General features: G+C 42.8%; 2 protein-coding genes across 3 annotated transcripts in view; one reads left to right on the top strand and one right to left on the bottom strand.

Annotated features, from left to right (window-relative positions):
- The window catches only part of LOC144781332 (agrin-like), a 72,202-nt gene extending 47,236 nt beyond the window's left edge, over window positions 1–24,966 (bottom strand). Inside the window, exon 1 of the mRNA XM_078660110.1 lies at window positions 24,858–24,966. Coding sequence (XP_078516236.1) covers window positions 24,858–24,900 — 43 coding nt within the window. The 5' untranslated portion in view covers window positions 24,901–24,966. The remainder of the gene's footprint in view (window positions 1–24,857) is intronic.
- The window catches only part of DICER1 (dicer 1, ribonuclease III), a 561,110-nt gene that overhangs the window by 107,995 nt on the left and 427,154 nt on the right, over window positions 1–25,961 (top strand). For both annotated transcript variants that reach the window (XM_078660108.1, XM_078660109.1), the window contains exons 6-7: window positions 17,232–17,366; window positions 18,093–18,253. In XM_078660108.1, coding sequence (XP_078516234.1) covers window positions 17,232–17,366; window positions 18,093–18,253 — 296 coding nt within the window. The remainder of the gene's footprint in view (window positions 1–17,231; window positions 17,367–18,092; window positions 18,254–25,961) is intronic.

The following is a 25,961-nucleotide window of genomic DNA, read 5'->3' as shown; positions in this document are numbered from 1 at the left end:
AGGAAGCAGGTGTGCGATCGTCCGGTGTTGAGTGCGTGGATGGTGCTGGCTTCGAAGTGGAGTCGGGTGTTGTGACGTTCGCGGGGCCAAGGGGTCTGGCGCGGTCTAGGCGCGGATGGGCACAGACAGGCTTTTGCGCCATTGGCACGCCCGCTGCACGTGTCCGCTGCGCTGCCACCATATAAGGGGAGGTGGGAGGGAGGAGCAGCTGGGAGGCGGAAGCGGGTGGCGAATGGGTGCGCTGGGGGGGCTGGGCCGCAGGGGAGGCAGTGGTGGGAAAAACGAAGGGGAGAGCGGCCGGGGCATACAGAAGGGAAAAAGAGGGTACAATCAGGGCAATGGGGGTAAAAAATGAACAGTACTTACAACAGCAGTAAAACAATACACACAAATGCAGGCAGAAGCGCACACACTACAAGAGGGGGCAGAGCGAGCGCAAGGCTCGAACCTAAGCAGCGGCAGCAGTGGGTACAGGGGCAGTGAGACAGAGGTGGTGCTGTGCAGTGTGGGGAGCGACCTGCCTGGTAACAGGGTCATGGGTCGCTACCCGCTTAATCGATTGTTGACTAAAAGTCCGAAATGATACTTATTTTAGCCCAGCTTCTGCAAAGGCCATTGACATTGTTTCTAATGAAAGGAAGTGATGTAATGGGAGGTTATGATAATGTGTTTAAGGAAATGCAGGAATTTCGTGGCCCGTTGGTGACAGCGTTGCTAATCGAAGAATTCCACAATCCTATGCTGCACCTTTTTGACATGTTACCAGCTCCCTCAGCGTGCCTACTGGTCCCAAGGAACTGAGAGCCCTCCTGTCTGGACTTCTTCCTTCAAGTTTGCCAACTGGGTCCTCTGGAACTGCTCTGGGTCGACTTTGATACCTATTCCCTCCCTGACGCCACCACCTCCGCCAGAATGATATCCACTGATGCCATTGACTATGGACAGCAACAGTCAACCCACAGTTTCATCCTATGCCAAGATGGCACAGCCTCAGCCAAGGTTGTGTGTTCCTCCTCCTGAGCCACAAGTGTGTGCCTCCCGGTAGGGCTCAGGTTCTTCATGAACTTTTCGACACAGACTGAGACTATGATGCTGGAGACAAGATTACTCAAACATACTTGGAGGAAAACTGGTATGAGGATCTCCAGGACGGCAGTAGTTTAGGTACTTCCCCAGACATCGGTCAAGTTGTTCCCCCAGCTCCTGCCACACAAGAAAGTTCCTTCTTTGCTATTGCTATGCAAAGACAGCTGAGCTTCTTGATGTACACCTTCCCACTCAAAAGGTTAAAACCAATGTTGTCGAAATGCATGCTGCCATCACCAGAGTGAAACCAAGCTCTATTCCCACTACTCTGCCCCCCCCCCCGCTCCCTCCGACCGAATCTAAGAGGTTGGAGACCTTCGGGAAAGGGGCTTTATCTAATAAAAGTTTGGCTGTTTGTTCTGTGAACGCCAGCTGCCTTTTAGGCCGTTATTCTCATTCCTTTTGAGATTCCATATGTGTGTCTTTTGCTTTCTCGCCCTAAGTGCGTCGAGTATGCCCAGATGTGGGTCCCGGGCTCACTGTGCCACTCGATTCAAGCTAGCCTGGCTGATGAGAGGTAATGCCTCGAAACCAGCCCCAGGATGCTTGTTTATGGTCCAGGTAGGACCTGGCTTGGCTGTTCGGGCTGGAATGTTCTCATGAGGCACAGGGTCAAGGCTGATTTGCTTATGGCTTGGTCTAAACTGGGGTAGCATGGTGAGCAAAAGAACAATGGATTTAACTTGGATCTCTTGACTGGGGGTGAATGTTTGATTTGCTTTGCATTCTGTGTCTCATCTGTGTGTCTTTTGTGGGGTTCCGTGCCACAGCTGTTGCCCATGGTTTCAGAAGAAGCCTGGGACATTATTTCTCTAGCAATTCTTTCTCAGGCCATGCTTGATGGTCATGATACAGCAAATTTCACCATCCACAGCAGACTGGATGCCACTGATTATTGGTAGAGGTATTGGAATTAATGGGGCTGTTCGCAGACATGCGTGACTGTGTTCAGCTGCATTTTCAGGCGATGTTCAGGCCAGTCTTATGAACATTCCATTAGGTAGTTCCTGACTTTTTGAAGATGAGGCCGAAAACTTTGGAACGCTTCACAGATAGCAGGCCCACAGTGCACTCCTTAGGCCTTTCTGCTCCTCATGGCAGCCACACCAACAGTTTCGCCTCTCCAGGGCGTTTGTAGAGGCTCCCAATACTGCCAGGAGCCCCCACAGGTACAACAGTCTCCACAGCTCTTTTTTTGGTTGCAGCTGCAGTGCCCATCAGAGGGGGGCAACAGGGGACAGCAGGCAGCCCAGCCTTCCACACCGCCAGCTGCCACGCCCTCCAAGTATCTCTAACATGCCATTGTCTGCACACGGCCACCCAGTGGGTCCATAACTTTCTGTCAGGGTGGCATACAATCACTTTTGGACAGGTGGCATACTGCAAACTGTTTAGCAGGGTTATGCTTTGCCATTTCTCGCCACCCCTGCAGCGCCTACCATCCTCCTCAGATCATGCAGCAGGAAGGGCAGGCTCTTTTGAACAAGGAAGCCATAGAGGGTCCCGGAACCAGAAGTGGGTGGTGGTTATTCTCGATAATTCCTGGTTCCGAAAAGCGACAGATCTTACGTCCCATATTAGTGCTTCACCCTTTCAATGCCTTTCTAAAAAAGTTTGTGGTGTCCACTTTGGCCCAAGTCTCGTCTGCTCTCGATCCTGTAGACTGGATGGCAATGTTGGCCTGGTGCTACTTTCCACATCCCTGTTCTGCAGGCGTTTGTTCCGGGTCATGGTAGGCCACAAGCATTTAGATTTTTGCTCCCCTTTGACATCCCCAGCACCCCTTGGTTGTTCACGAAAGTGATGGCGGTGGTTGCGGCACATCTTCGTAAGTCAGGGATGCTCATCTTCCCGGTACCTCGTTGACTGGCTGTTGAAGATATGCGTGCCCCAGGCAGTCACCTCCCATCTCCAGACTATGTTGAACCTCCCAACCGTAATAGTGTTCACTATCAAAGTGCTGAAGTCACACCTAATTCCTTCACTGACGTTCCCCTTCCTCAAAGCCATTTTGGACACTGCAGTCTCATGCTTATTCCCCGGGGAAGGAAGTCCAGAATATCTGGACTATGATCCTGATGTTTCAGCCTCTATCCTGGATTTTTGTGAGGATAGCTCTGAGACTGATGGGCTCCTGCATCCTGCTAGACAAGCACACAGATGGCATATTCAACTCTGCAGTGGTATCCGAAATCCAAGTGGGCACAGCACTAGGGGGTAAATATATGAAGTAACAGAGACCCCCTGACATATGAAATCTTCTAGGACAGGGCAAAACACAATGTAGGTATCTTCCTAGACAGTAATGAATCACCATAAACAAATACAGAATATGTGTCTCATAAATCATGTACAAAAAATGTCAAGCAAACAAGGGCAATAACAATCTATTTTTAGTACTTAAAGCATGAAGATAAAAACAAAGTACGTGTTTAACATGTAATAGTCACTATTAATAAAAAAAATATTTAATTTTTTTTACAATTCATAAGTGCAACAATAAAGTTAAGGAAATACAATCCAATGGTTAATGCTGTGGCAGAACTGTGTGTAATTCGACACGCGTTTCGGTGTGTTGGGACGCCTTTGTCAGGAAATTAGGCCACAAATTCCTGTATAGCTAAAAACAGGAAACCTGGGTGTACATTGGGCGATGACTGCTCCTATGTATAAAAACCTGTGATATTCTGATTCTATCTTGAAAATAAGAGTAGATTGCATAGACCTTGAGTGTCAGAAATTCTGATGGTTCATCAGGTCCTAAAGCATGGATAGGTGGTCTTTAATAAAATATGGACATCAAAGGATGTGAAGTTAAGAGATCTTATTGTTAAAATAAACAATCCTACAGCGAGAGTATCATCTGTGGATATAGAGAATCAGGAAGTCTGGAAATGCAGCGCGTAAGCAGGGATGGATGCCCTGATGTAATTATATATCGCGTTCGCTGCAGGCTGGCGAGGGAGTTGGATGGTCTCCTGGATAGGGGGATCTTTCCGATCTGTTCCAGATTTCGGAGGAGACTTCACATGATCTGCAGTGATTTTTATAGGACTTTGATTGGTCAGAGGCAAACCCCTCTCCTTACCTCACCCAGATCTCACAGTGGTGACCAGTGCATTGCTTCTGAGTTGGGGAGGCCATATGGGAGAGGTGGCGATCAAATGTGTAAGATCTCTGGCAGAGGCCATCCATATCAACCTTTTGGAGCAGAGAGCCTTACATTTGCCATTAACGCCTTCCTCTGTCCTCCATCATAGGTAAGCTGGTGTAGGTACTCACCAACAACACCCTACCATGTTTTACTGCAACAAGCAGGGGCTGGGTGGATTTTTGGATCATATGCTAAAAGGCTTTGTGTCTATGGATGTGGTTAGACATCCAAGGGATTTTTCTGGTGACACACCACCTGGCGAGTTTGTTGAAGACCAGAGCAGACTAATTAATCCATGGACGGCATACAGATCAAAAATGGCAGTTATATGCTGAGGTGGTGCAGGGTATTTTCCGTGAATGGAAAGAACCCTCAGTTGATCTCTCCGCCACCACTGAGACCATGCAGCATTGGCTCTTTGTGAGTTGGAGTTTCCAAGGTATCGATCACTCGGAGGAGAGTTCTGCAAAGAGTGAAACTCGAAAATCCTGTACACCTTTCTGCCGATACCTCTCCTGCCCTGAGTTATGACAAAAATTAGGACCGACTGGGCCAAAGTCATGCTAGTGGCTCTGGATTGGGCACGGAGAGTAAGGTATCCCGAACTCTCAGGCCTGAGGATCTGTCCTCTAATCAGACTGTCCCTCAGGGAGCATTTCCTGTTGCAGCAGCAGGGTCCTGATTGAGCGGCAACTGTTTGGTGCTGCCAGAAGTGGTGATGTCATCTTGCCAGCCAGGGGAATAAGTATGTGACCTGGTGCGCTTCTAAACCGATTGACCCACTCCATGCCAAGCTGTTAGAAGGTTTGTGTTTGTGTCGTCTGGAGCCCTGCAAGCCCTTGCTTTTGGCACTGTTAAAGGATACTTGTTTGCTTTTTTGCCAGACCAGCCTTTTTTTATGTAATGCACCTGTTGTTATGTGTTTCCTCAAAGAGTTGCAATATGTTTCTCCTCCTCCTTTCATTATGCCTCAATGGGACATAGATTTTGTCCTCACATTCCTCAAGTGTATACCTTTTGAGCCCCCTCCATAGCTGTCCCCTCAGACTCCTTACCCTCAAGACACTCTTTCTTATCACTATAACATCAGCACAGTAGATCTACTCGCTACTGAACCTTTCTGTTAACCATTCTTATACTATGGTCTACCTAGACAATATTTGAATTTGCTCCGTTCTATCAGTGTAGTATTCAAAATGTGAGGAATCTGCAGTTGGATACAGTCTCTACCAGAAATGGTTACTCAAGGTCAGTAACTAATTCGACATTCCTTTCTTGAGAATGAAGTGAATTTGGTGAGTTTACTGTGACATACTCAGTTTTGAAAAGAGTGCATCGCAACTATCCTCCAATATTTGTATATTTAAGGATGGACTTCTAATAATCCTGTTACATGTAGCTGGTCAATGACCTTAATCTGCCCCACAATAGTTTAAACAGGTATTTGCAAAGCCAGTAGGTCTCTATTTCATTCATTCATTCATTCAAAGTTTTATATAGCGCGAACAAGATCCTTACAGATATCAGAGCGCTTCACAGAGACAGGGGTAGGGGCAGAAGGAATGAACAAAGATAATGGGAGCAGTATAATAATCACTAACATAGTAGGATAACAGTAATGTACAGAAACATATCAATATACAATCAGGTAAACAAGTAATATAAGACGGCACAAGTCATTGATCCCACTACAGAAGGGTTCAGGTAAACCTTGGGTGTGTGGATGGCTTATACCAATTTCTTAGGATAGAGAGAGCACTGGGTGGGGGCATCGGGAGGGTGAGTCAATAAACCAAAGTGTATCATATATTGATCGGTAGTAAGAGTAGCGTAGTAGTGTCACCATCAAATAGGAGTATAGTGCCAAGGACAAGGTGATCAGTGATACAGAGCGATGCAGAGTCTCAGATCCAGCACCTATAAAGTTCAGGAGATCTTGGCCAGAAGGATTGTTTTCACCTCTTTCTTGAAGAGTGCAGTGGAGGAGATAATCCTGGTTTCAGGAGGGAGCGCATTCCAGATCCTGGGTGCCATTCCTGAGAAGGAGCGCTTGTATGTTTTTTCTTTCCGGAATCTACGAGGTTTCAGGAGTAGATTTTTTGTACTTCTATTGGATCTCGACCCTCCTGATATAGACAACTTTTGAGCGAGGTAGTTGGGTGCATTGTGGTGCACATTTGAGAGAATCTTTTCCATTTGGATGTGCAACACTTCCTTGTTGTAGGTTCTTGCTTCTCAGAGTACTGCCATTGTGCTCTCTGGTTGTTTGAGGTGAGCAAATTCTAAGTCTTCAGGAGCCACGCTGCTAGGCTTAGGCTCTCTGGTTGTAGCACCTTTCTGGTTTGCATTATTAATAGGTACTTTCTTTTGGGGAACTTGTGCTCTTCCCCGTGAGTCATCTCCATTATCTGTGAGAATAAGGTTTGTCTGGCCCGCTGAGGTGCTATGAGTATTAATGTCATATGGCCGACTCTGCACTTGTCGATTACCCTGTGTAGCAGTGGTATCGGGGGGAAAGCATATGCAAATGTCTCTGACCAGTCCATCCATAGCGCATTCCCTAGGGACTGCTTGCACGGTTGCCTGGATGCGAAGTTTGGGCATTTTGCATTGTGGGGTGTCGCAAATAGATTGATTTGCGGAGTTCCCCATTTTTGAAATTTGTTGAATTTATTTCCCACTCCTGGGATGCTGACGCTTGTCTGCTCAGTCTGTACACTTCTACAAGGCCCTTCCCATGAAGATGTATTGCTAGCAAGTCTATTTTCCTTGGGATTGCCCATCTCCATAATGCTTGGGCTAGGGATGACCATGTTAATGATTGGGTTCCTCCTTTTTTGATGTAAAACATGGTAGCTGTATTGTCAGTTTGAATGAACACCCTCTTCTCGTAAAGCTCTTTCTGAAAGGCTTTTAAGGCTAGGAACACTGTCTTTAACTCCAGGAAGTTGATGTTTTTCTGCATCCTGTTGTGCCCACATTCCCCTTACTTTGAGGTTGTTCATGTGCACTCCCCATCCTAGCTGTGAAGCATCTGTAATGGTCACTGTTGGAGTTGGTTGTGTGAAAAGTCTCCCCGGTGCTATGTTTTTTCTGTTCCAACATGCCATCTACTGATAAACTGTTTGTGACAACCACTAGATCCTCCCAATTCCGTTGCCAGTGACTGTTGTTGAAGCCATTCCTGGAATGGTCTCATGTGAAGTTGAATGTTTGGTACTAGATGAATACATGAAGTCATTATCCCGAACAGTTCCCCTACTGTCCTCACGGTCAGAGATTGCCTCTTTGGTATAGATGTGTCTCCTTCAGTATTGCTAATGTTCTCTTCGTGCTTGGAAATACCTTTCCTAGTATGGTGTTGATTTCTGCCCCTAAGAATATTTTTACTGGTTTTGTTGACGATTTCTCCCAGTGCATTGAGAAACAGAGTTGGACCAATGTCTCTATGACTTGCTGTATGTGTTGTTTGCAAAGATTGTATGAGCTTGCTCTTACTAACCAGTCGTCTAGGCATGGATAGACATGAATCCCTTGCCTTCTTAGGCAGGCTGCTACTAGGAATTTGGTGTAGACTCTTGGTGCTCATTTCATTACGAATGCTAGCACCAAAAATTATTGGTGTGTTTTGTTGATCACAAATCTTAATAGACCCTTCTGATTGCCGTCCATGGGGATGTGCAAGTATGCATCCTTAAAGTCTGTAGCTGCCATGTAGTCCTCTTCCTGTATCTGAGGTATTACCTCTTGTAAGGTTGTCATTTTGAATTGGAGTCTTTATGAACCGGTTTAGGAACATAAGTCTATCGGCCGTAAGGGTTCGTCTACCTTTGGTAGGAGGAATTAATTGGAATATACGCCTTTGTCCCTTTCCTTGTATGGTACCTTCCCTATGGCATTTTTGTTCAGAAGCTCTTGCAATTCAAGAAAATGAGATGGTTCTTTTGCTGAATGAACCTGGTTTGGTTTTTTGCTTGGAGGTTGTTTTGTTAAGTTTTATGCAGTATCCGTATTGTATAATGTTTAATATCCTTCTGTCGGATGTAATTCTCTTCCATTTGTGGAAGAAGTTTTTTATTCTGCTTCCCGCTGGTGTTACATGTTGAAGGATTGGTTTGTTTTTTCTTTGGGACATGTTCTTGCCTTAGGTTTCTCTGTTGCACCCTCTGAGGAGTTGAGTGTGCATTGCAGTGAAGTCACTTGGCGGTGGGTTGCTGTCCCACTCGGTTTGGCCTCTTCCTCGAAAGGATTGCCTTTTGTGTTGGTATTGCCACGCTTGTTGCTGGTCCTGTTGGCTCCGGCTTACTCCTTGGTAACCTTGCTGAAAAGTCTGATGCAAGGCTACAGGTTGGCGGTTATCCCTGCCTGCCTGTTGGTCTCCAAGAGGGTGCGGCCCTATGCATGCCTCTGACTTGTAGTGCCCCGATGGACCTTGCCGTCTCAATCTCCTTAATCAATTGGTTTAATGTGTCGTCTACAGCTGTTCCGAATAGCTGTTCACCATTGAATGGGGAGATTAATATGTTATTTTGTACTTCTGGTTTGAAACCTGAAATTCGTAGTCAGGCGTGTCTTCTTTCACTGACCCCGATTATCATCAGTCTGCTAGATGTTTCTGCCGCATCTAGGGCAGACTTTAAACATGTGTTCGCCGTGTTCTTCCTCTCTTCCACCAAGAGGCTAGCCCTTCTTTGGAATTTGTCTGGCAGGTGTTTTAGTAGTTCCCCATCTTCCTCCCAGTGTTGATATGCATGTCTGTTGATGAATGCATTTGAATTTGCGTTGCGCCACCGAATTGCCGCACTTCGTTCCACCTTTCTTCCCATGAGCTAATGTGCCAACCCTTGCGGTGTAAGTTTATTAAAGAGGACAGGGAAACAAAAGGTGGTCTGTATTGAAGGCTCCGTTGCCTTTGATACTGAGCTGTTTTTATTGCTATGACAAATATGGGATAGCATGTTAGCTGTTATACTATTCTTACTACAGTTTCTAGGACTAAATGGCAACTTACCTTTTTGCATAAAAACAAAATGTCCCTTATTGGAGGCCTGGGAGCCTTCAGTGTAGACTGCTTATCTTTTCAATGGAATTTAAAAAACTTATTGGGTGCCACAGGGAAGTGATAGTAGATTGGTTGTGCAAGAGGGGTGGTCGGTGGAGGGGGAGCTAGGAGCACACAAGAAGTAGAAAGGGAGCATTTCGTTAGGATGGCTAGTCATTAGGACTATATAAAAGAAAGGGAAGGAAGCAGGAGGGACGTACGAGGGGTTGTGGGAGAGTAAGGAGCAGGTAGGTCATAAAGTGGTTGCCCATGCAGCTCAATGTAAGCACTGTATTGGAGGCAGAAGGATAGAACCTAAAAGACAGCAGCATCATGTGGAAGAGAAATACTGCAGTGGGCTGAGTCTCAAGAGAATCCCTGAAAGGGACTGGTAAAAAAAAAGCCAATGATAGAAGGGGGCAGATATAAAGACACTCTACTATTGTAAGCAAAAGGTCTGTTTGACACCTGCACTATCAACCCAGACTTGACAATTGTGATGCCAGGGAAAGCACAACTTGTATTTAATACACATACCTATGAATGTTCTACACTTATTTCATCCTTCCTGTTAGTCATTGAGGATTACAGCAAATACTTCAGGTATTTCTTGGGTACATTAGCTTCCAAAATAGGATATTAGTGCTTTGTGCATGCAGTTCTTTATTTAATTTGCATATTTTTCCAAGCCGCTCTGAACTACTAAGTTGAAAAAGTCAACTAGTTGGCTTATCTATTCCTCTGTTTTGTAACAGTCATTGCCATTCTGTCACTTTTTACAAGCCCAGTTTTCAGATATCTACCTGTTCCATAATGATTTGTTCAGTGAGAAAAATCCTATTAGACCTAAGTAACATGACTTTGGCTTATTTGTTCAATGGCCTTTGTGGCATTATATGAAAATGTCAGAATTAAATGCAGAAAAACAAAGTGCAAAAACAGAAATGTAGGTCCTTGTTTTCAGTATCATGTTTTTGGTGTAAAAATATTTGTAGTTCCAAATTACTACGAAAGAGAGTTCTCAAGCAAAATTAGTTCTAGAAAGACAAACATCAGAAATGGATGACAAGTAGGTAAATCCCAGTAGTAAATTCAAAAGAAAACTAAAAAGGTGTTGAGAGGATAGGCTTCTGCATTGCAAGCAGGTGGAATTGCCCCCATTGCTCAAAATAAAAGGGATGTAAGGATAGAAAAGATTGAGGAAACCGCCTAACCATGCCTCTACCTAAGAAAAAGAAATAGAAAAAATGTGATCGTTTTACTTTCAATATCTTGGAATTGTGTTATGCTGTAGAAAAAGAAATAGAAAAAATGTGATCGTTTTACTTTCAATATCTTGGAATTGTGTTATGCTGTAGAACAATGTAGATGTTTTGGAGAGGAGTAGGTACCATTACTATGTCTATTTGGGGATGTCAAAAACTGCACTGCAGTGCAGTTATCTGTGGGAGTATGACGTTTATGTCCCTGAAGCCAATAGGTGATGCTGCTACCTGCGAAAGAAGCTGTTTGGGGTGGAATTACTGATATACAAGATTTTACTCCCATGTTTAATGTTTATTCGGATATGGCTCCTGACCAATCCCTTGGTGAACATCAGAGACTTGAGATACTTTGCTAAATATCCTGGTGGGCTGTGATACATCAAATGTCATTCTCAGTGGACTTTCACTACGTAGGATTTTATTTTAGCTGTTGGAGGGGGAGTCAATCAGAAGTGTCTGTAGTGAGATCTTAACCAACTCTGTGCCATCTCAATGCCCCATGTAGACCTATTCTGCATGTTAATCTCAGATTCTGGTTCTTGCTTAAAATTCCTCATCTCACTATACATTATGGGTAATGACCCTCTGTACGGTCCCCAACCAAACAAACATGTACTACACAGAAAGGACAAAGATATATAAACTCAGTGAGCTCTTGCAGTGTAACGATATTTAATCCCAAGTTTTAGATTGTGTGCCAGCCAATCTCTAAACTAAAAGTAGGCAACTGTTTTAGCAAGTTTTGATTCCAGCAGGAATTCTGAACTTTTCTATCCATTTGTTAACAGGTGCACTGTTATTTGCAAATCATAGTTTTGGCTATCCATGTTAAATAACCAAATAAAAATAAGGACATATCATGACTGAGTGCTTGGTCAGATAGAGGGATACTATAAATTACAAGAATTGTCTCTTGTGGCTGTGCTTAAGTTTGGTGTTTATTGTTTGCGTAAAATATGGAATTGAAAGAATGTGGAATTGAAGTGATTTCATTATATATGGATTGTATGAAATGGGGGTATTAACTAAGGAGGTAGGTACCCATGTCGGGTAGTAACCACAATTCCTTTTAGGATGAGTCACTAGAGTCACTAAATTAACCTGGGGCCTGAGTCACTAAATTAACCTGGGGCCAACCTCTGAGCTATGGCGCTGGGCAGAGAGGCTTAACTTAGAAGCAATGTATAAAGTATTTGTGCAGTACCAAAACAGTTATCAGCTCAAAACAAGGGGGAAACAACCCTTACAACGCAACTATTACAACGCACACCGTTACAATGCACACCATTACAACGCAGGAACCGTTACAACGCATGCCTTTACAACGCATGACATTACATAGCAGATGATATTACAACGCATGCCATTACAACGTAAGTATTGGTAAGTATGTTATTTTTTTAAATCATTTTTTTAAATGTAAATTAAATAAATTAATTTAAGTAATAGTATATATTTAGTTTTGGGTTATCGGGTACAGGGGTATTTTTAGGTTTCAGGGCTAGGTTTGGGTTTTGGGGTACAGGGGTATTTTTAGGTTTCAGGGCTAGGTATGGGTTTTGGGGTACAGGGGTATTTTTAGGTTTCAGGGCTAGGTATGGGTTTTGGGGTACAGGGGTATTTTTAGGTTTCAGGGTAAGGTTTGGGTTTTGGGGTACAGGGGTATTTTTAGGTTTCAGGGTTAGGTTTGGGTTTTGGGGTACAGGGGTATTTTTAGGTTTCAGGGTTAGGTTTGGGTTTGGGGTACAGGGGTATTAGGTTTCAGGGCTAGGTTTGGGTTTTGGGGTACAGGGGTATTTTTAGGTTTCAGGGTTAGGTTTGGGTTTTGGGGTACAGGGGTATTTTTAGGTTTCAGGGCTAGGTTTGAGTTTTAGGGTACAGGGGTATTTTTAGGTTTCAGGGCTAGGTTTGGGTTTTGGGGTACAGGGGTATTTTTAGGTTTCAGGGTTAGGTTTGGGGTACAGGGGTATTTTTAGGTTTCAGGGCTAGGTTTGGGTTTTGAGGTACAGGGGTATTTTTAGGTTTCAGGGCTAGGTATGGGTTATGGGGTACATGGGTATTTTAAGGGTTCAGGGTAACGGGTATTTTTAGGGTTCAGTTTTTAAATAAATAATTAAATAATTTAAATAATTAATTTTAATAATTTTATTATTTTTTAATAGTTCTTTAATAATTTTTTTAAATAAACTATTTTTTAAAGTATATATATTTTTAAAGTATATATATTTACAAATTAATTATTAAAAAATAATTTAATTTATTAAATTAATTAAATTTTAATAAATTACATTTTTTTAAAAATAATATACTTACCTATACTTACGTTGTAATGGCATGCGTTGTAATAGCATCTGCTATGTAATGGCATGCGTTGTAAAAGCATCCGTTGTAAATGCATCTGCGTTGTAAAAATTGCGTTGTAACGGTATGCGTTGTAAAAGTTCGCGATGTAACGTCATACATCCAAAACAAACACAGGAAAAATCCCAGAACAGTTCAGAAAAATACAGTAGATTTTAATAAAATTCAAAAGGAAAATCTAATAAGGGAAACCAGTTATGAACTTCTAAAGTTTAAATATAAAACAAATGCCAAAAAAGTTAAGCAGCAACCACAGCCATCTTTTTTAGCTTGAACGGTACGAAGACGCAAACTAAGGTCGACCGCAATGGAATGGGGGTCTAATACTGAAACCTGATTCAACCTGGTTAGAAGCTTTACAGTTCGACGTAGTATTTGAAATGGAAGTCAGACGACATCAGCAGGGCCAGGCAGCAGGCTGTGACTGAAGAGGGCTCCACGACAATGGATCAATACTGAACACGCTATTGAACAAAGTCTCTGGAAAGCTCAGAACAGTTAGTAGCAACCTTAATCTTTGGCCCAGTGGCAGCTCACCTTCATCAGATCTGGTTGGTCCTGGTCCACTGGAGGTCTTTTGAAGCCAAAACGTTTCTAAATCCCAGGTTTTAGGAAAGTTAGGAGGAGCACACTTTGACAACAGCCAAGAGTTTGTGATCTTGGGGACAGTACTTGGGGGCGTGGGGGGGGGGTCAAGACTCGCAGAGGCCAGCAGCAGGGTCCAGGGCAGGTCCGGTTAGGACTAGTCAGCTAGACAGTGGCACAAAAAACCTCTTGCAGCTTGTGGTTCTCTGTAGCTTGAACAGGAGATCAGCCTTAAGACCCTTATAGTCCACTTTTTTGTCCTGGGTACAACAGGAAGAGCAAGTCCAGAGTTCTAGGCTCTTCTCCAGCCGCAGACAGCAGATCCAGTCCTCTTCTGTTCTTTCACAGGTCCAGAGAGGGTTCGTAGGAGGGTGCTGTGGGTGCCAGAATTATGCCTTGGACCAGCCTGTGTGTGGAAGGGACTTGCGGCCCGTCCCCTAACCAACAGGGTAAACGATCCTAGAGACAACCGTACCCACTTTTGCAGCACTTCTACTCTGCTTAAATCTAAGATGGTGAAACCCTTTCCCTCTTGTGCATAGCCTTTGTCCCCACCCCAGCTGCGTGCCAGGGAAATGAGCAACCCTTCCTCTGTGGTCACTCTAAAGCAGTTCTGGGGGGGGGGGGGGCAGCTTCTCTGCCACTTGGATTGGTGCCTGTCTGACTTGCGGAACAAAGGAAAGAGCAGACCCAGGTGTTAGCTACATCTCCCTGTGACAGAGTAGGTCTCTGAAGACAATCAAGCTTGTGGCCCAGCCCACATGCTATGTGTCTAGGGAAGACATCTCCCTAGAGTCTGTGCCTATTGTTCCTGTTCTTGGAGCAAGTTAAAACCTCAACCAAAGGGATATTCAGCTGCCAGATGACAGTTGGAGCTCATACAAATGGGCCTCCAAAATAGTTATTACAAATCCAATTTAATCAGCGAATTTGGCTTCTATTAAATATTTAATAATGTTCAAGAAGTACATGTGTAGGTGTTTCATACCCGGAAATATCATAAAATGTAATATTGAATCCCTTTGGTTTCTTATGCAACAGTCAACCATGCCACAGTGAAAATAGCTTTTGGGGGCCTTATCACTGTAAGGACATGTTTAGCATTAAGCTTTTGCATTCCCTACTTGTGAATACTATGCAGCCTGGGTTATGGAAATAAGGCCTACTTATGGGTGACTTATTAATTTTTAAACGGGAGGTTTAGGCCTGTCAAACAGGCTATTTTTACAGATCGACCCAGCAGTTTTAACACTGCTCGTCCACCAGGTTACAATGGCATGCCTGCAGTCATGTTTGCAGTGTCACTTCAGTGGGTGGCAGAATGGGTGCTGCAGTCCACTTGTGACATTTATGTTAAGTTATGTAATGTTAAGTATGCTTATATAGCGCATGGCTACCCGAGCAACAGGGCGTCCCAGCGCTTGCAGACAAGCCAGATGGCAGAGAACAGCAGGGGAAATGACAAGTGGCAATTTAACCTGCACCCGGAGTGCTGGTCGTCCTAAATGGAGGAGAACAGCCAGGTTTTAATTTGTTTCCGGAAGAGCCGATGGTCCTCTGTGGCGCGTGCCTCTGGGGGGATGGAGTTCCAGAGCATCGGGGTCATGGACTTAAAGGATCGACCACCTGCTCTGCTCTTGCGTACCCTAATGGTGCAAGCGAAGTGGAGGTCTTCAGAGCGTAATGCACGTGTGGGGACATAGAAGGTACAGAGTCCCTGCAGTATTTGGGGGCCTTGGCCATGTAGAATTTTGTGAGTTAAACAGAGGGTTTTAGACATTTAACTTGCAGGCCCTGGATACAGACTTGAATGATACACTAGAAAATTATAGGTGAGCTAAATATGTCAATTGTGGGTATGCCAATTTCATCATGTCGAGAGGGGGAGCGCTGGCACTTTATCTCTGGTAAGCAGGAGGTGTAAATGCACAAAATGTTACAGACCGCAAAACCAGTAGCACCATCTGGGGTACATCAGGCAAAAGGTGATAATTTCCAAAAAGTATCACATAGTAAGAATTGTTTGACCTAAAGCATTGTTTTTGAGGGTTGGTCTGTTTGGTCCGTCAGGTTCACATAGACTAAATTATAGTTTTTTAGGTTTCGCCTGTCGAAAGCTGCGCAAGCAGCGTTTCGCGCAGGCGAAAACTTTTGTGTACAGTGTGTGTGTGTGTAGTCCCGCCCCTCTGTTCCATTGGCTAGCTCCAAAAATGGAGGCTAGCCATTGGAACAGAGATCTGTCCGTCAATGCCGGAGCAGATTTGTGGGCGTTCCGGCGATGTTTAGGCATTCAGCCCCTTTGGTAACGTCATTGCGGTGGTGGGCGGCTCCTATTTTTTTTTTTTGGGGGAAGGTTTGTTTTGGTCATTGCAAGCCGACCGCCGCCGAAAGAAGTCCAGGTGAGTGCTTTTTCTTCCCTTCTGCTTTGCCTTTCTTGCCGTTTGCCGTTCCCGCCCCCACTCCCGCTGTCCGTGCCTTTCCCGCCCCCTCCCGCTGTCTGTGCCTTTCCCGCCCCCCCTCCCGCTGTCCGTGCCTTTCCCGCCCCCCTCCCGCTGTCCGTGCCTTTCCTGCCCTCCCTCCCGCTGTCCGTGCCTTTCCTTGTTCTGTTTCCAACCCACTATATAGCACTTTAATCCAATTGCTTTACTTTAGATGAAGCAGGACTAGGAATACCAGAATGGAAAGAGTTGGTAAATGAAAGGCCTGGGCCGAAATATAGTGTCCTAATGGCATGGAGTTGTTTGGAAAAAGTAGTTCGGCGTTATGAACACATGCGTGTATTAGTCAAAAAGCCTGTTAAGCATCAGTCGGGGCACTTAACAGGCTAAAATACCAAACATCTGTTGTACTCGTCCATTAGTATTATGAAAGTTGCCCTCAAAAATATGGAAATCATTTCCGCCCCAATATAGCTATGCTTGAGAACAGGACAATTAACATGCAACAAGCTGTTTTACCTACTTACTCAAGTCTGGCTTACTTAACTAGACATGTACCCATTTCAGCCAAATGAGCCACACAGAGTTTTGATGTTTGTTTAAAGGGATGGGGTGAGGGGGCACTTTCTTTCTATGCTGATGCAAATTTAAAGATTGCGGATGGTCTACGCCAAACCAGAAAATCACATCTTTAATCTAATATCTCTCCCTTTAAAGGAGTAAGGAGCATATCTATGCAAGACCATCACCTTACATAAGTGAGGGAATGCCTGTTGTGAGGAAGAAGGTTGCTTGTTTCAATAGTCCTGCCCGAAAGGAAAGTAAACGCATGTCGCCCAGATGGAAGCTGCCTAGTCTAATGGCATGGTACCGCATGGTTGTATCCCGCTGTCCGTCCCCCCTCCCGCTGTCCGTGTCTTTGTGTATCCCGCAGTCTAGCCCCCCCCCCCCCTGCTGTCCGTGTCTCTGTTTAGGCACACCCAGGCGCTCCTGGCTGTTCTCATCCCATTTTACAAGAGCCCATTAGCCCATTGCTAATGGCAATGTAAATGACAATGCCATTTATTTATCTGTTTTCAAAACCAAAACATAAATACAAATTTTGTCATTTACAATGTCAATAGCTCTAACTTTTCCAAAGGCGAAACCATTGCATTGTAAATGCTTGTTCTAAGGTCTCGCTGTACTGTTGAATTTCTTTGTATGTAAATATGTAGGTTGAAACATGAAAAGAAAATGCCAATAATAGAACATTACTTCCGTTACTGTTGCACTATCACAGTTTCTGTTATCTATTTTAGGTTCTGGTTATGACCTGCCATGTCTTCTTGAATGTTTTGAAAAAGGAGTACTTGTCACTGTCAAACATTAATCTGTTGGTTTTCGATGAGTGTCATCTTGCAATCCTTGATCATCCACATCGGGAAATAATGAAGGTAACCTGTATTTCGCATATAATATTTCAAAGTTTGGACTTCTGATTGAAAATGTATGAATAAATTGTGTATCCTTTGCAGTAACAGTTTGATATTGCCATAATGTTTCCTCACTTTGTTCTTTCTTACTAACATACTAAAAAGCGTTGGTTACATTCTTCAAGTAGCCATAGCATTTTTTTTAAAAAACCGATCAGTGTATTTTATTACAAATACACCTCCGGTCTGTTACAGTGAAAGCTGTGGTGCGGTTGTCTTTCGAATGGATATTTATTTTGGGGTAGTTTTGTTTGTACTATATTTGAAGTGCTTCTGTGAACATTTTAACAACATTATGGACTATGACTACAGTATATGCTTTGCCCTAACTTGGGAAGTAAAAGAGTAATTTATAACTTTTTTGTTTTTTCTTCAAGGGAATCGCCGTTAAAACATAAGCACTTATTTGTCCAACCATCCACGGGATCCAGGAGCATTCTATAAAATAAAAATAAACTATAGAATTTTTCTCCTTGAAATTAAAACTAATTTAACAGCCTATTGAGAACCCATTTGAGATCCTGTTACTACTTTTCATTCCATTCTCAGTTTTTAATTGAATATAGGCTGTGCAGGAAATTTCTTACAGGGAATGTATTGGTGAAGGTCTGTGAAGATATTCTGTCGTAAGATGAATAGAAACGTGAATCATTTATGCATGATGTTTTTTTCTGATCCATTTGACAGATTTGTGACAGCTATCCCACGTGTCCACGAATTCTAGGGTTAACTGCTTCGATTTTAAATGGAAAATGTGATCCATCAGATCTGGAAGAAAAGATTCAGAAGCTAGAAAGAATTTTGAAGAGTAATGCTGAAACTGCAACTGATTTGGTCGTCTTGGATAGGTACACTTTAGCTTATATTTCTGAGGATACTGGACAGTTTGTTTATGGACTGTTTATTTATCTTGCTCTCTCTGCATCTCAGATTCTCTTTCTACATCTACTAATAGTCCTACCAATTACTATATTTTAAATGTAATGGTAATTTCTATGATCTACTCTTCTAGCTTTAATCACACTTTTGAGTGAAATGTTGCTGTCTTGTCTTTGAGTTAGTTTTAAAATATATTAACTTCTTACACAGTTCCTGTCACTAATTTTTAATTTCCTAGCTGTTCTTCTCACATCTCTATATGATCTATGGGAAAATCTATGTTTGCGCTGCTGAGAGATTCTTTGCTTTGAAAAGTGTTGCATAAGCAGGATTATGTAAATCTTCATCCTAAATGTTGACAAAGGGCCCTAGAAGCCAAACAGTGTACATTTGCTTATTGACTTGAACTGGTGTTAAGAATGTAGACCCTAGCTTATTCAGTTATTTATATGACTGTATAGCTACTTTAAAGAAAACGCGAAACATTATTCAATGCCTGTAGTCTACTTCTCTCTAAAATGTTCTTGATTCTACCAATGTCTCTCGCTATCTCCCATCTCCCCCATTTTCTCTTTTTCTTCTTCCCCCATGTTTTCTACCCTATTTTCTTTCTGCATTTTCTTTCCCTCATTTCCACTAACCTTTTTTTATTTCCCTCTTTTATTCATTTCTCCTGTTTCTTCTCTTTCCCCTGTTTCTTCTCTTTCCCCTGGTTCTTGTCTTTCCTCAGGTTCGTGTCTTGTCTTTCCCCAGGTTCGTGTCTTCCCTTCCCCCAGGTTCGTGTCTTCCCTTCCCCCAGGTTCGTGTCTTCCCTTCCCCCAGGTTCGTGTCTTCCCCCAGGTTCGTGTCTTCCCCCAGGTTCGTGTCTTCCCCCAGGTTCGTGTCTTCCCCCAGGTTCGTGTCTTCCCCCAGGTTCGTGTCTTCCCCCAGGTTCGTGTCTTCCCCCAGGTTCGTGTCTTCCCCCAGGTTCGTGTCTTCCCCCAGGTTCGTGTCTTCCCCCAGGTTCGTGTCTTCCCCCAGGTTCTTGTCTTCCCCCAGGTTCTTGTCTTCCCCCAGGTTCTTGTCTTCCCCCAGGTTCTTGTCTTCCCCCAGGTTCTTGTCTTCCCCCAGGTTCTTGTCTTCCCCCAGGTTATTTCTTGTCTTCCCCCTGAATTTTCTATTACTCCTGTTTTTACCTCTTTCCCTCCTTTTTTTTCTTTTCCCTCTCTTTTTTCTCTACCGTCCTCCCCAAACCCCATTTTTCTCTTTTCCTTGAAGCTCATGTTTGTTTTGGAATAGCACAAAAGAGAACTAGTCAAGAAGATGCTTTACTAAAATTAAGGGTATATACAGTTAATTCATTAACTCATCAATCATTATTAAGGGTGACATGCTCGCATGAAGTAAGACCGGGAACATGGTGTGTGTGTGTGTGTGTGTGTGTGTGTGTATATATATATATTGAGATTGAGATATATATATATATATATATATATATCTCAATCTCAATCATGTGTGGCTGTAGATTCACATGCTTAGCATAAGTCTGCCATCTAGTGTTGGACTCTGAAGGGTGCAAGTTCTTTTTCTTGGAAGAAGTTCATTGAGACATGAGTTATAGTGACTCTTCCTTTTGTTTAGCAATGCACATGATCGTCGACTCCATTGTTAGATTGCTTTTTCCGCCGTCTGATTTGGTTGTGTGTTCCTCTTCGCTGGTCGACTCCATCAATAGGATGAAACATGCTTAGAGAGTGAACCCTGCAAAAAGCGAGCATCTGACCTGAAATTCCTAATTAATATACAAATAGTGGTAGTCCCCCACTGATTGAGTGTGCACACTGTTGATGCACCCACTGCCACGGTGCAATCCAATGCAGGATTTTAACAGTTTCACAAAAACGCAAAGGTGCACCACTTAGCAAGCCAGACCAGACACAATATAAATTATCAGGCCCTTATCCATAGTATTCTTCAAATATTCTTCTTTTATTTAAAGTGCATAAAATGCACTCGTAATTGGAAAAAACTGCCGACGCGTTTCGTCCAGACAGATGGACTTCTTCAGGGCTGTGAAATTAACAATATATATTCATATATAAATATACAACACTCAATATAAAATACAAACATAAACTTAAAAAAATTAGTAAAAATGTATACATAAATTGAAGACAAGACTGCTATTTACATAGGTCATATAAAACAGAAAAAAGTCAAGGGGAAAGGACCGCTACAATACCAAGACATTACATCCATTGCATCTATTATACACATTAATAATCAAGACATGCCCTGGAAGCAGACTGCATCTGGGGCAACGAAGGTATCCCTTGGGTTGACCACATTGTGTACTGGGGGCGGTACATCGATGACTGCCTATTTATCTGGTCCGGCACTCATGAATCACTATGCAACTTCTGCGACCGTTTAAACAAAAACAACATGGACATGAGATTCACCAGTCACATTAGCACCACTAATGTCACTTTCCTAGACGTCGAACTATACGTCAAAAACAATGTTCTTCACAGCGGCATATTTTTGAAAGAAACTGCATGCAATGCGGTCTTGCATGCAGTCAGTTCACACCCCAGTCATCAAATCAACACCATCCCCTATGGTGAATTCGTACGTGCAAGGAGAAATTGCAGTGAAGACAGTGAATTTGAGGATTGCATTCAAGACATGAGTGAACGTTTTTCCTGAAGAGTATACAAACCACATGTGCTACAGAAAGCAGGCACTAGAATCAAGCAAATAAATAGAGAGGTGACACTCATCAACAGAAAACGACAAATTGAACCCAACCAACCAGTCAGGCTCATTATGGACTTCAATGAAATGAGCTCTTTTGTTCAAAAAAGCATTAACAAACATTGGGGTGTCCTACTTGCTGATAGGTCCTTAAAGGATGCCATAACAAACAGGCCACAAATTACTTACAGGCGTGGAAGAAATCTTAAAAAAGATTAAGTCCCACTGTCCCACGTGGAACAAAGAACGAAACATGGCTAACTGAACGATCCAAAGGCTTCTTCAAATGTGGATGCTGTGGAGTGTGTAAATGGGCCAACCATGGCATCAAAATCTTTTCAGGATTTCACAAACAACAATTCACCATTAACACTAACATTAACTGCAACACCAGATATGTGATCTATATCATACAGTGCACTTGCCACAGTCAATATGTGGGAAGCACTATTAGGCCCCTAAAAGAACGCATTAGGGAACATGCCCGAGCCATCCTGCAACAAGATGCACGGTACCCCATGGCAATATGCCCGTCACAAGGAACTGCAAAGATATTCACTTTCTTTGGGATTTACGTCACCGAGACAAATGTCAGGGGTGGAAATCGTGAACTAAGACTCAGACGCCAAGAAGCAACCTGGATAATGCGTCTGAACACGGTAAAATATGGACAGAATTCTGACCACGAACTTCATTACTTCTTAGGTCCCTGAGTGGCATTAACTTTTCTGATATTCCTAAACCATCTTGTACCCTGTATCTGATGCTATCCTCCATGATGAAAATTTATATTTTGACTTTAATTGCTCCTTTTGATTGTTTTCATATACTTTAGCTGCGTGCATTACTCATTAGTCTATTCCGGTACTGGTGCCATCCATTATCATTACGTCTCTTTATATGTCTAGTACTGCCATCCAAATGCCATTACATGTTTTTCTGTTGTTGAAATGATCTGCACTCTATTGATGTACTTTTGTTGTTCTTAAAAGCTCTTGTGGCACAAGGCCCACATATGTACTTTTCACCAACTATATAATTAATGTGAACCCTTCTGTTGAGTTAAGTTTGCTCAATTATTCCGCTGTCCCCTATCTACTTTTCTCGCTCCATGCACATCTTCCTTACCCTCCAGCTTTGTTCTTACACACTGACTGTCAGGGAGGACCGATAGCTTGGAACTTGTTTTGCTCCTCCACAGTCGCTTTTTGCTAATTTATACATCATTTTTGCTCTGCCCATATGTGAGCACGACATTACCCTTTTTTATTTACTCTTGTTTTTCTTTTGCCAAATACAACCAATTTTGATATTTAGTCCTCACCAATTACGTTCCCCATGGCCGTATTGGTAGAGTTACATTGAACTCAAAGGATTCTTTTCTTTATGTCCACGGCAGTTCTTTAGCTAGCTAGTATTTACAGGTTAGCTGTATAGTGGTCCCCGCCCCGGCCACATAAATAGTCCTCAACTAGAGAGCAAGTTTGTTTCCGTATCCGGCAACTTTTGTGCTGCTCTCCAGTAGTCTTGGCAAACAGGTAAGCACCACAGTTACACGGACTTCCAGTTCAGTAACTAGTTGGCAGATTAGTTTCTAATTCCTCGTTTATTTTATTTCGCAGCCACCTCCGATTACTAGACGACATTACCCGTTGTCTGGTGGAATCCTTACTTTTTTACTACATGCAGACTGTTTTTGGCCGTAGATGGCCTGTTTCTGAACGTAACCCGACAAGGACCGGGTTGGAATTATCACCGGTCCCCCAGTGAGTGTCTTTGTTGCCCATTACGGGGGTTACCTTATTTAACCGCTTCAATTTCGCTCCTGTGATTTAAGGACCGGTTCTGATTACGCGAACCTTGGTTTTCCCTTCTTTCTACAGATACAGCCCAGGTTTACACCATTTCAGGTATCTATCCTCCTATTTATTTTATGCAAGGTTTAGTCTAGCGTTCTACTCAAATTCTCCTCCCTATTCTTTTTTCTTTCTTTTCTTCAAACCCTGTTTTTAGGAGTAGCACCCCTTTTTTCCAATACAATTAGGTTGCTGCATGCAGAAGATATGTTTCTTTTAATTGGATCTACATTGCACAATGGGCATCGTTTCTTGACGTTTTTGTTTCTACAGAACCAATTCGTTTGCCTTGCAACAAAGACCAAATTATATTCCTTTCTGTTGTATTGTTGAGATTATACATGCTCTCCCCTTTTCTTCCAAAACATTTTTTTCACAGGTCCTCGAGGTGCTTGCACTTACCGCACTCTCAATTGTACTTTATTTCCACAGGTGCAATAGCGAAACGTGGTGTTTATGGCTTAGCCTTTGTTCCTCTCAGACATAATAATCTGATGTATATATTTTTTGATACTCACTCACCTCACCTCACTCACCTTTGTTGCCTGTTTCATATAATACGGTTATGTTTCACCACAGGTAGAGCAAGGATCGTCTGTCAGAAAAGTCTTAAGTTTCTATGACTTGATTTTCCATTTTCTCCTTTGCCCCATCCATTCCCTTTTTCCTTTACCCTTATTTCGTCCACCTGGTCTTGTCATCCCATAAATGATTGAAATCTTGGTAGCCATGCCAGTGATTATTATTTTTACCCTTTTTCCACAGACACTTTGGTTTTTATCTGTCTAAAAAGTTTGGAGTCACTTTTAATGTCCTTTTTTACAAATCCTTATGGTTTCCACTTTCACAAGGTGTCGTTTCCGCTCACAAATATGAACTTTTGTGATCCTCATGTATGACACCATTACTGTACTATCCCCTTTTTTTTCACTCCCAGCCCTGATGAGTCACGGGTGATTGCCCGATTTGACGAAACACGTGTCGGCTGGTTTCATGCTCTTGGGATCTCCTTTGATAGGAGTTCCACTGTGAACTATAAAAACTAACAAAAAGAACCATTGGTGTACGATTTTATCTTTACTTGACGCATGTAATTACCCTCAAAAAAAGATACCTTACCTTGTGTGCTCTGGACCTTGCTTGTGTTATTTAGAAGGGAGGGTTTTTCCCTACTCCTTTTTTCAGAGCTTTTGGGTTTCCTCTGACCAAGAAGCACCTTTTAACTTTAGCTTTTCTCTTTAATCACACCGCTATTTGTTTTGCGCCAACCCTTTTCTGAATACTCAAAACCCTTTCACTGAACTCTGTAAAATAAAGGATAAACCCACCATAAAATCAATTAGGGGCACTCCTGAGAAACGTCCGGATGTCCATGTTAAGCTTTTAACTTCAAGCACAATAGCAACAAATGCAAATCCACAGGAGCTGTACAAGTGCAAAAGACATATAATCAGGCTATACAGCCATTGTCAATACGTATGCGATGAAATACAACAAGGTTGGCACTATTTTGAATACTCGTTTAAGAACGGCAGTATGTTTATTCCTTAAATTGGGGCAAAGATATCCAGCCTTATAATGATGCTAGGAAGGATTTGTCCAGCAATCTCATCATGATAAAGGGTGCTGGAGGTAAATTTGGACAATCACTTGATCCTGCCTGGGAACAAAAGTACCAATTTCAACATGTGCCCAGATGCATGTTTAGATCAGTTTGACACTTATGACAATAACACTATGTGAAACCCCCATTCTTATCTACATAAGGGTTCCTTATACTATTATAGTTTTTAAAAAAATGGTTTTAGGTCGGTTTGTATAATAGTGGAAAGGTCAGCCCCCAGTGCGGGATGTCACCACCATAGCCCAATTAAAGAGATGCCCCGAACCTGCCCAAAGAGCCACCTATTACGGAGGATCTACAAATGAAGGCGGCCTATAGCCTGCAGTCCCTGGTCTCAGACATGTAATCCTTCCTCACCTGGATATGGCACAGATCCGACCCGGGAACTCTCCTGCGACATGACGACGGTAGAGAGTGCATTGACTCTCGGCCTCGTTTAAATAGCCTGCTGGAGTCCCGAGATATGGTACAGCTGAGAGCGGCGAGTTTCAGGAACCGGAAGTGTAGTCATATCACTGGTGAAAATAATAAATTGGATCGCCATCTTGGAGTGGCAAAAGAAGGTTCTAATGCTATGACCTTCATTCTCTACTTAATTCATTTGCCTCCATCATTGAATTTTAGTTGATTTCAGAGAAAGAAAATCAAACAACTAAGATTCCAAAACAATTATGTATTATTCTAAAGAAACGTTACATTCTCACTTGACAATGATAAATAAACAACAAAAAGGGAAAAAGCGGGCAGGTGCTTTAAATTAGGATCGAAGAAGGAGCAGAGAAAAAATAATATTACCGATCATAAGACTAACTCAAGGTGTGTGTCAATCCAAGTCACAGTATCGTAATTAGGGTATCAAAAACGGCCGTCATCTTAAGAAGGTGATTCATGAACAATTATGTACTGTTATAATGAAACAATACATTCTCTTGACAACGATAAATTAACGTCAGAACGGAAAAAAGTGGGCAGGCGCTTTAAATAAGGATTGGAGAAGTAACAAAGAAAAATGGATGTAATCATAAGGCTGTGTTGTCAATTCAAGTCACAGTAACGTAATTGGAGTGTCAAAAAAAGACCGCCATTTTAAGAGGGTGAGTTATTAAGGATGTGTATCAGAGATTACATCAGTCTAATAAGCAGGGTACCAGGCTGCTTTAGTAATATTTAAAGTGTCCATACCTCTGGGTATATGTGGATTCTAAGTATATCACGTCCCATATGTGGCTAGTTTACACTTCCACAGCCTCCCTCCTAAGCAAATCAATAGGGCAGAGGGAGCACATCATTAATCTTGCGGAGTGATCAATTGGGTATACATACTCCGTAATAAACCAGTGAGCATAGCAAGGAAAGCGGAACATCGTACCTGAAAATTAAGTTGTAAATATTCACGAGTAAGTCCACACCAGAAAGCAGAATCTGTGTGTTCAAGTATTCATACAAAATAAACCACACACG

This window comes from Lissotriton helveticus, chromosome 9 (assembly GCF_964261635.1).
Source record: "Lissotriton helveticus chromosome 9, aLisHel1.1, whole genome shotgun sequence".
Lineage (NCBI taxonomy): Eukaryota > Metazoa > Chordata > Amphibia > Caudata > Salamandridae > Lissotriton > Lissotriton helveticus.
Note: the sequence above shows the minus strand (reverse complement) of the source record. Positions and strands in the feature narration are given on the sequence as shown.